This window comes from Brachyistius frenatus, unplaced genomic scaffold (genome assembly GCF_029030835.1).
Source record: "Brachyistius frenatus isolate BFR_SWC_R1_liver_20210118 unplaced genomic scaffold, ASM2903083v1 Contig_66, whole genome shotgun sequence".
In the NCBI taxonomy this organism is placed as follows: Eukaryota; Metazoa; Chordata; class Actinopteri; family Embiotocidae; genus Brachyistius; species Brachyistius frenatus.
The window spans coordinates 581,464-592,364 of record NW_027210665.1 but is presented as its reverse complement, the minus strand read 5'-3'; the positions used below and the strand labels follow the sequence as shown (position 1 = coordinate 592,364).

Genomic DNA, 10,901 nt, shown 5'->3' with positions numbered 1-10,901 from the left:
TACTTTTACTATTGGTTTAGTGTAAACCAGCGGTTTACAAGTGGTGGTAGTAGGCCTTTATAGAGTTTTTTCTGTTTGATGCATTTTACTTTTTGGGATTTGTTCTTTCGATAACAAATAAATTATGAATAAAATAATCAAATAAATGCATAATTTTGTTCTGTACTTCTACAATTATTTTACAGCTAGGTATAGGCCAACAGCGAAGATGAAAATCACTATTCTCAATGCGGAACCTTCGGCCCGGGTCGAGTTTTCATACGGCACAATTTAGCGGAACACATGCTGCAGAAAGAAGCCGCGGATTTGATTTTTACGCAGCTAGCGAACTAGCACCCAGAGCACAGCTTCCTCTGTGTCTGAGAATGACACACTTTTGATAGTCAGGAGGTCAACTTTTTTTTGTTTTTGTTTAAAGAAATCAACATGAATCTCGACAGGCTCAGAAAGCGAGTACGGCAGTACATCGACCAGGTAAAGGATTCCTTTACGAGTTTCTGTGTTGCTAGCTAATGCTAGCCTGCCTTAGCGTCGTTGGTAACGAACCTCCACAGTTTTTTTTTGCCTGATGGCCGACTAACGACGAGGCAGCTTCACTAAAAATACATCCGCGACTCTTGCTCTTTGTGTTGTTTGTTCGCAGCAACAGTATCAAAGTGCTCTGTTCTGGGCCGACAAGATCGCCTCCCTGTCTCATGGTGAGTCGTGTTTGTTTATAACGAGCCGGTACCGTTACTGAGCCCCCCCCCCCCGGTTCTTATCTGAAGTTTGGAAACCAGAGTTACTCAGTCTGGTTTGGGTTTTTTTTTTTTTTTGGGGGGGGGGGGTCTGCTCTGTTTTATTTTATTTATTTATTTATTTTTACACTGAGTTGGAAAGAAACTTTTAGAGCAGAAAGTCACGTTAGATTCTCAACGACTTGCAATATTGTCTGTTAAACTTATCAGCCACGATTTCCTTAACCCCTCCCCGTTTGGCCCGCAGAGGACCCCCAGGACATCTACTGGCTCGCTCAGTGCCTTTACCTCACCTCACAGTACCACAGAGCCTCCCACGCCCTCCGCTCACGAAAACTTGACAAGGTAGGTGATGTGTGAGTCGTCGGTAATCAAAGTAATACAATTATTATTTTTTATTTATTTTTTTAAAAGTCAGCACGATTGATCTCCCGTATGTCATCTTCTCACACAGTTGTACGAAGCTTGTCAGTATCTTGCTGCTAGGTGCCATGTAAGTAAATGGAAAATTCTCAACGCGTCAGATCTTAACCCTCCTCTGTGATCACCTCGAAAAACCCACCAGGAGCTGTTTCACATTTATTTTATACTGTTTTTTTTGTTGTTGTTGTTCTTTCTAGTATGCTGCCAAAGAGTTCCAGCAGGCCTTGGATATCCTGGATGCAGAGGAGCCAGCCAGTAAGAGGCTCCTGGACAGGAGTGTAAAGGAGGACAATGGGACAGCAGAGTCAACCAAGGACTGGGACATGTCTCCTGCCTCTGTAAGTCTGGGCCGGCGCTGAAATGCCGTCTGTGTCGGGTGAAGTTTATATTTTCAATCAGCATAGCTCTGTGATGTTTCTGGAGGGAGAGCCCCGAACGATCCACGTCACCCTTTCATCTTTTCATTTTGATAAATGTTTTTGTTGAAGACTGTCAGTGCAAATATGTAGCTGTACTTCATTTTCTTTTAGTGCCCCTTACTTTTCAGCCAAGTGTCCCATCTAGTGCCCCAAAAACTCCCGCCACAGTTTTGTTTGTCTTGTTGATAGAAATGATATGCATTCACAAGTTTTACCTTAAACTTGTTCTTCAATATAGGGAATAAGATTCTCAGAATCCTTAAATGCAGTGTCGCCTATGCCGTCCCTATAAATCCTTTATTATTATTATTACTATTTTTAGGTTTTGAAACCAGCATTGTGTCTTTTTTAGTTTAATAAACTGTCCATGCTTTTCAGATAACACGGTCCATCAATACTGATAAGCATAAATCCTGCTCGCTATATAACAGAAATGCTCGCCAAAAAGCAAGAACGATTTTTTTTTTTTTTTTTTTTTTTTTTTTTTTTTAATTAGAGAAGAAAAATTACACATTTAAAAAACGTATTGATTGGATTCCACCCTCAATAGTCATGTAGGAGATAATTGTGTTTATTTTATGGGAGAGATTTGTTTATGCAGTGAAAATAATACACAACAACAATGAGTTTGCATTGACTTGTATTCTGTTTGCATAAATGTCCTCCCTGCGACTGCAGTCCAGTCCTGTTCATCTTGTGGATGTAGTATTAATAACACCGTATGAGTTTGTGAGTAACATCCAGACATTTTTCTTCTTTTTTCTTTTTTTTTTTCTCCTCTCCTCTCTCCGGAAACATTTCAGATCAGTAGCTCCATCTGCCTCCTGCGGGGTAAGATCTATGATGCCATGGACAACAGGTCGCTGGCCACCTCCAGCTACAAAGAGGCCTTGAAACTTGATGTGTACTGCTTTGAAGCCTTTGACCTTTTAACGTCCCACCACATGTTGACTGCACAGGAAGGTGAGGATAATCTGTGGTGACGACGTGCGCCGATCTGTTTCATTTTCTACAGATAGTTGCCATTTATTATCATGTCAGTAACATGTATAATGACTGTACACGTTTTATGAAATGTGTTGTTGTTTGTCTCTTCAATAGAGAAAGACTTCCTTGATTCGCTTCCTCTGAGTCAGCAGTGCACAGAGGAAGAGGAGGAGCTGTTACACTTTCTTTTTGAGAATAAATTAAAGAAGGTAGGAGCTTCAATATAAATGAGAAAAATACTTCGTTCTCTCATTCAACTATACTGTGATATTCTGTGTTTTCTTTTTGTCAACAAAACGCACAAAAGGACCAAAACAATGAATTTATCCTGCTCACACGTGTAATTTCTCTGTACTGTTGGCACACGATTGAAAACGACATGCTGTTTAATTATAACGAGCGCGGATACTGTAGGTTATTTTTGAGCTCATACAGATCTAAAAGTATGCTCCCCAGTGTTGCCACTCGTATATTATTGATATTCTGTCCTGTTTTTTACTGTAACACCTTTTCATGGCTTTCCTTTTATCTGTTTTCCCACGACTCCCATTTAAAGGTTCCTTTCCCAGACACGCATTAACTCACAGACTCTCTTCTTCTCCGTCCCTCTGCAGTATAACAAGCCCAGTGACTTGGTGGTGCCAGAGATGGTCAATGGTCTTCAGGACAACTTGGATGTCGTGGTGTCTCTCGCCGAGCGGCATTATTATAACTGTGATTTCAAGATGTGCTACAAACTCACATCAATGTATGTGTCCACAGGTTTCATCTTTGTTTGTTTGTTGTTGTTTTTTTATGTGGTGAATTGGTCGAATTAATTATTATTATAATTATTATTATAATTCTATAGTGATAATAGTCAAAATGTTATTAAAATTACACACTGGATTATGTGTGTACATTTTGATTGATAAACTATAGCTCGTACTATTTTATTCCCTTTGATTGCGGTCTTATGATAAAATAACAGAGCCTAAAAGTCTCTTTCTCTGTCTTATTGTTCCATGAGACAGTTGAAAAGGTTTTTTTGGATGAAAAGAAAAGAACTGTGTTTTTGTTTGTATTTCAGGGTGATGGTTAAAGACCCCTTCCACGCCAACTGTTTACCAGTCCACATAGGAACGTTGGTGGAGCTCGGAAAAGCAAACGGTAAAATAAATACATGCTGCTGATTCATTCATGCAGAATGTTTCGTTTGATTTTTTTTTTTTTTTTTGGCCCGCTGATCAGTTTAATTATTTATTTATTTTCCTGCAGAGTTGTTTTACCTCTCGCACAAACTCGTAGACTTGTATCCCAACAATCCAGTGAGTGTTTTTGTATTTTTGTTTTTATCATACTTATCATGTTAATTACCCTGTTTACATAACTTTGTGTGTTTGATAACCAAATAACAAGTTTATTTATTTATTTTATTTTTTTTACCAGGTATCCTGGTTTGCTGTTGGCTGCTATTATCTCATGGTTGGCCATAAAAACGAACACGCTCGGCGATACCTTAGGTACGTGTTTGCACTCAGGAAAAGGGATATCCTGTTTGACACTGGCAGTTTATATTGACTCAGAGATATTGGTTATTGTATATCTCCTGTAGCAAAGCCACGACCCTGGAGAGGACTTACGGTCCCGCATGGATCGCCTACGGTCATTCATTTGCGGTGGAGAGTGAACATGACCAAGCCATGGCTGCCTACTTCACTGCTGCCCAGCTGATGAAAGGGTAAGGAAACTCCATACACATGTAACTGTCTCTGTTTTCTCTCCCTTTGACTGGACCGCATCAGCTGGGGCCGTTTCCCTTTTTCATTATGTATAATATATGGTCATTTATATGGAGATTTCTTTCTTTAAACTAGTGTTCTCAGATCAACAACATGAAAATGTGTACCGGCTTTTTGACTGCTTAAAGTTGAATGAGTTTTTGTTATTACATATTGTTAAACACAATTTACAGCATTTAAACATAATGTCAATTTCCTAAATTCAGTGTTACTTTTTAAGGGGGTTTTATTCTCTTTTTTTCTGAAGTGTTATTAAAACGCAAGGTAAGGGTATCTTTGTTCTTGACGTCTCCTCCAGATGTCACTTACCGATGCTCTACATCGGGCTGGAGTACGGGCTGACCAACAACTCCAAGCTGGCAGAGCGGTTCTTCAGCCAGGCTCTCAGCATCGCTCCAGAGGACCCATTCGTCATACACGAGGTGGCAGTGGTCGCGTTTCAAAATGGAGAGTGAGTGTGCGGCCGCTAGTTCACACAAACGCTTATTCCCCCGGTGGGACAAAGGTTGCGTTCATGTTTTTGGCAGCACAAATGGATGTTGGCACACAGCAGGGCTATTTGTAAAAGCTGGTTTTAACAGACCAAAGGGGTCTTTGTTTAAAATCTCTACTGTCCTCGTACCGGCCATCTAAGAAACGTGTCAACTAGTTTCTTGGATGGCTGAAATCCCTGAATGACTAATTACATGAGGAGCAGCTACTCTGCTTTTCTCTCAGTACTGTTTTAGATGAAGTTGCTTTTGTCGTCGCAGCCCCGTCTGCTTCTGTTTGTTTTGTCTTACAGCTGACTGGGAGATTTACAGTTTATATAATTCTCCCATAAATGTAATTACTAGTGATTAAAGTGCACCATCTGATGGGGAAGATCTGAACGATTCCTCATAGATCCAGTTCACTCACATTCGCTTGTTATTGTCTCATATCGCCCCGCCTTTATCAAACCATGTGAATCATTGTAGATTTATTTGTGCCAAATTTGACATGTGTAACTAATAACTGTAGTCGGGAACAGTTTTCATTGAAATTACCTTCCGCTGATTACACCGTCCCCATTATTGCAATGAATAGCAAGTTTGTGAACTGTAATTGATAGATACAGTATCTCGAATGAAACGTGTGTGGGCTGTTATTAATGTAATCTGGGCACCGATCCAGATTAAAGAAGCCAAATATGTATATGCGAACACGAGTATTTCATACTACATACAGCTTAGAGATGAGTTGGAACAGTTGTCGCATGTTGAGAGGACACGGACTGCACACAGTTAAATCTGGGTTTTATTATTTTGAGTGTTTAGATGTGCTGTAAGAATGATCTCATCTTCGGTTTCAGCTGGAAGACGGCGGAAAGGTTGTTTCTCGATGCGATGGAGAAGATCAAAGCCATAGGAAATGAGGTAACTGCTCCTTTAATTAACCGGTCCCATCAGCGTGTTGAAAACATGATCCCTACTCCAAAGGAGGTACTTAACGTGTCTGTTTTTTTCTTATTTAAGGTTACAGTGGACAAGTGGGAGCCTCTGTTGAACAACTTAGGTCATGTGTGTCGGAAACTGAAGTAAGTATTGATCCAGTTTCACTGTTTCCTGTCTGAATGAATGAAAACTGCCCTTCTGCTGCAGGACGTCACGTCGTCACGGTGGCCTGTGCTGTAGGCAAAACAAAAAGTGGAGAACGACAGACACCAAATATATGGATTAAAACTTCTTGATGATGCACTGTGAGCGAGCCCGTTTACTCGTCACAGCGACCGTCGCGCCTCGTGTTTCTAAATGACATCGTGGACGTATGTCGTACGCGTAAAGTGTGCGAGCTTCGTCTCCTCCCCGAGTCCGTCGTTAAACAAGACTCCAGGACCTTCTCCTCTGTTTTGTTTTGTTTATCTGCCTGCGCCAAACTACTTTTGGAGACGTGCTCACTTGTCCTTATTGAGAATTCATGCAAAGACCATTTAATGAATTATACATAGGCACCACTCAACACATGGAAAAGTGCTCGCTGAGTATTTTCCCCCTCCGTGTTTGTTTTGCAAGGTTTGCATAGTTTTTTTTTTTTTTTTTTGTTTTTTTTTTTTATGTCGAAGAAGGATTTCATGCATAAAGAGTTTGAGATGTGGTGTCATAATCTTCTTCTGTGTTTTCCATCTGCCATCGAAATGTATTTATATTTAATATGTCTGACACATGTCCACAAGGAGGGCCTGTTTATTCACTATCAGACTTGATAATGAATACGGGCTTTTATTTATCATTAAGTATGTAAAAGAGGAATGTGCTTGCAGACCTGTACAGAAACACTAAATCGGGCTTCCAAGTATATTGAGGACTGAAGGTGGTGAAAATGTGAATTGAAGCCTGATTTAATAATGGTAATTATTGTTTTCACGTTTAGTTTTACTTCACTTTAAACGATCATAAATCCACAACGTAATAAGGCTTCAGGCGAGCAGTGTTGTGTTTTGTGCTTATATGACGTTAATTATTCCACGAGCTGTGGATACAAGCCAACTGTGTCTGTAGCTGTGATTCATTACTAACCTACTGAGTGTCTGGCGCTGGCTCATTACCACGTCCCCAAGCTATTAAAGGGAGAGAAAAACTTCAATTATAATTCACGTCGCAGCACCGTTTGAGACGAAAATATGCGAGCAAAACTTTTCCATTTTCAGTGATTTGAAGTTTAACATTTTAAATTTCCAACAAGCTGTCATCTGTGTTCATCGAGAAATATTGGCTGTACTTTTTTATTTTTTGTCATTACATTAATTAAATAGGACTGGAAAAGTTAGTTGTTTAGATAAATTAGAAATCACTCCAAAATAAGGTGTATTTTGCCACATTTCTGCAAACATCTGCTCCTGAAATGTTGCAGAGTCCACAGAAAGCTGTTTTATTTTATTTTTTTGTTGTTTTTGTTTCCCTAGAAAGTACGACCAGGCTCTGGAGTACCACCGCCAAGCCCTGGTGTTAATTCCTCAGCATGCCTCCACCTACGCTGCCATAGGATACGTGCACAGCCTCATGGGGGACTTTGAAAGTGCTATTGACTACTTTCATACGGTGAGTTTTAATGCGTTGTGTTTCCTTCACAGTCGTATTGTTCAGTTTGGGAAGAGTCGCTCATAGGCAGGCGAGTGGATGGCTTCTTCCGAGACTGTAAGCAGGAATAGGAGTAACCCTGGAAATTGGAGTCCTTTTTATTGTGAACAGTTAAGAGTTGATACCGTACGTTTCAAGTGTTTCGAATGGCCTACGATTTTGTTTTTTTCTTTCTGTTGCAGGCACTCGGACTGAAAAGGGACGACACTTTCTCTGTGACGATGCTCGGCCACTGTATCGAGATGTACATCGGTGACACGGATGCCTACATAGGTGTTTTTTATTTTTTTTTATTTTTTATCCTTAAACGATATTATTAAGATTTATTATTTCATTTCAGAATCCAGCTGTTGTATTGTATGTAATAGTTTTCGCTCTTGACTGGAGGTGAATTTCCACTGCGGGAACATTATGAGCAGAACAGGCACCCAATGAGGAACATAATTCCCCGACCTGCGTTTCCACTATAAATGATAGTTGGAGAATCTGTGAGCCGCCCATAAGTTTCCTGAAAAGAGATCTTAAAGCTTGAAGTTGCGTGTTTCTCTGGCCGTCTCCATCTTGGCAGCGTCTGACTGAGCCGTACGTCCAGATAATCCAACGGCGGGCCAACTGAAGCCCGGTTGCTGAAACCTGCCGACATCTCTCCCAACTTTCACAGCATCCACCTGCCACTCAAAGCAGCCGCTCCTTAACTGTGATTAACTTTAATCCTTAACGCTGTTTTTATTTCTGTTATAAAATACCACAAACAAAAGTAGCAACAGAATTCTCAGCTGCAAAAAAATCCCAACACTTAAAACATGCAAATCTAAAACTTTCTGCAGTATTAGATACAACATGAAGATTAGTGACGTTTTAACCCGGCCAGCCAAACTTTTGCTTTTGTGGCGAAGATTCAGTATATTTTCTTTGACACCAGAAACTTTTTTTTTTTTTTTTTTAAGCCTGTAAATTGGAATTCAGAACTGCACTGCGGTCTCTATCAGAAAAACAATGTGCTGTCTCTTTGTTTCCACTCAGGCACAGACATCAATGACAAGGTGCGAAGCAGCTTGAACACTCCAGCGCTGATGAAGATGCTGAACACGTCAGAGCCCGGCGACCTGGTGGCCACGCCGAGACTGGAAGACACGAGCATCACGTCCTTGGAAACGCCGCTGTCAAATCAGGACAAGATGATGCTGGAGACGCCACTTCGGCTCTCGTTGACCCTGGAGTGCGACATGTACGAGAGCGACGTGATGTTGGACACCTTGTCGGACACCAGCACGTGATCTCGTCCTGTCAGGAGGTGGAACTGTCGTAGCAACACGTTGTCATAGGTACACATATTCCGACTCCGGGGAAAACGTTCAACCCTAAACTTCAGCACCTGTCCTGCGCCAAAGGTTTCACTGTGGATTCCCCCTCTTGTGCATTACGTAGTTGTTTCTGTACGTGTCAAAACATAGACCATGCAAAATGTGAACATTAACAGGAGTAAATGTCGGTGAATTTGTGTACGGCAGCTGCTGTACAGCATATCAACTTTGCAAGAATGCACTTTAAAAGGGGAATTAGCATGTGCCTTGGTTAAGGGGTTGAGTACTTGGCTTAGTTCAGCCTTGGAGCTTGGGTTGAGACGCTGGGAACATGTGGTCCTCTTGACACTTGATTGAACGGAGTCAAACACAGCCACACACCTCACGTCACAAGTAAAAGACTCCAGTCTACTACTACTTATTGCTGCCTATGGCAGGACCCTCTGTGTTGCTGAACCTGTGGATCTTCACCTTGAATAAAAAAAAGAGACGGCTAAAAACAAGCAAGTTTTGGTGGAAAAAAAAACCAAAAAAAACATTTTTGGTTATTCCTACAATAAACCATGCATTTATCTTAAACATTTTACCCGTGTTTCTTTTAATAAGGATAAAGTAGCTGATTTGTAAAATCCTCAGAACACATTTAGTTTTAGGAGTAAGGCTTTTTAATTGTTAATATATGTTTTGTTTTTTTTTTTTATCTATTGTCATATTGCCGTTATTGTAAAAAGTCAGCTATTGTAAAGTGGAGATGGACGGACGGACGGACGGACGGACGGACGGACGGAAGGCTAAATTGAGGGCTTACTTTTAACTTTATAGAGCATGGTGCGTGTTTTAGTGGCATCTAGTGGTGAGGTTGCAGATCGCACCTCACACCCGTCTAGGCGTGTAGGAGAATGTCCGGGACTCTCTGGAGCCAGTGTTTGGTTTGTCCCTTCTGGGCTCCTGTAGAAACACGGTAGTAAGACAGGGCGCACTCTATGGAAGAGGAACCGCTCCTTTTGTAGATTGTAGGGGCTCATTTTCAGGTATCGAAAACACAGTTTCCGGTGATTGTACACAGATGAAAACAACTATGAATATCTTATTCCATTCCTGCCAATAGATCCCCCTAAATCCTGCGCACTGGAGCTTTTAAATAGTGGGACAGTGTGAAATATTGTGTACTTGGAAACATATCCCAGTAAACCACTTAACATTTAGAGAAACAACTTGTCATATTTTGTGCGGTATTTAACACGTGAGCACATTTTCGACAAAGAAGGTGATATTTTGTTCATAAAAAATAGTGATCGCCTCCCTGAGCGTCACCCTCAGCAGGAACAACTTGATAATACCTGGACATCAGTCTTTGGATGGTGGTGGAATATTTGGTCCACTCTTTCCTCCAGGACCACTTTAGTGCAGCCACGTTGGAGGAGTTCAGGTCTGGCCAGTGACGAGGACTGTTCAAAACCTAACATTTCATCCCCCGTTGAGACGGTCGCAGGTGGAGTTACTCTTGACGCCCGACGTCACTGTTTTGCTACGCAACCGGATTGTTTTTGCACCTCGACTCACAGACCGGTGACCCGATGTTCTGTTTCGTGATTTTCGGTCAAAATGCATCTAAAAATGACTCCCGTCTTCCAAACAGTTTGACTTTCGACTCGTCGGTCCCTACAGCGATCTCCCGAAAGGTTTGGGGCTCATCCAGGTGTGTGACGAGCCTTGACGCCATGAATCCCGGAGCTCTGCGGGCAGCGCGTCCTGCCCGAGCCAGAGCAGCGTGGAGCCCCGCACGGTGACACCGAACCGTTTATCTGACTCCAGCCGGCTGTTGCGGAGAGACACCGGACACCGGCACAACAAGTGGGAGTCAATTTATTGTCTGGCAACATAGCCCTACAATTGTTTGGTACGAAAACTGATCCTGATCACTTTCATTAAGTGATGCAGCGGTGCGTTTTGGGGAAAAGGTTGATTTATGTGTCAGCTTGCATGCACATGAATGAAACGGCCTATAAATAGTACATTTTTGAAGTGATTAGTTTTCACTTTATAATTTTTTTTTTTCTTTTGACTGGAAAGAAAACAGAGACATCTTCCTTCTTTTTTTGTTGTTTTTACATAAAAATGACAAAACAATGCAAAGATAACAAAAGGCTTT

General features: G+C 41.4%; 1 protein-coding gene across 1 annotated transcript; it reads left to right on the top strand.

Annotated features, from left to right (window-relative positions):
* Positions 1–292: 292 nt before the first annotated feature.
* cdc16 (cell division cycle 16 homolog (S. cerevisiae)) lies at positions 293–9,328 on the top strand. The gene is made up of 18 exons (XM_069706926.1): positions 293–474; positions 644–698; positions 985–1,082; positions 1,192–1,230; positions 1,358–1,498; positions 2,383–2,542; positions 2,681–2,775; positions 3,181–3,314; positions 3,636–3,715; positions 3,824–3,873; positions 3,995–4,068; positions 4,161–4,286; positions 4,646–4,798; positions 5,681–5,744; positions 5,844–5,905; positions 7,271–7,406; positions 7,628–7,718; positions 8,469–9,328. Exons 1-18 carry the CDS (start codon positions 427–429, stop codon positions 8,720–8,722), a joined length of 1,860 nt encoding a protein of 619 aa, XP_069563027.1. The 5' UTR covers positions 293–426; the 3' UTR covers positions 8,723–9,328.
* Positions 9,329–10,901: the final 1,573 nt, after the last annotated feature.

What these genes read in the sequence shown, in the direction of transcription:
- cdc16 (XM_069706926.1), top strand. Translation starts at nt 427, where the DNA reads ATGAATCTCGACAGGCTCAGAAAGCGAGTACGGCAGTACATCGACCAG. An exon ending in GATCGCCTCCCTGTCTCATG is followed by an intron (nt 699 to 984) that starts GTGAGTCGTGTT and finishes TTTGGCCCGCAG; the next exon opens with AGGACCCCCAGGACATCTAC. An exon ending in GCTGCCCAGCTGATGAAAGG is followed by an intron (nt 4,287 to 4,645) that starts GTAAGGAAACTC and finishes CGTCTCCTCCAG; the next exon opens with ATGTCACTTACCGATGCTCT.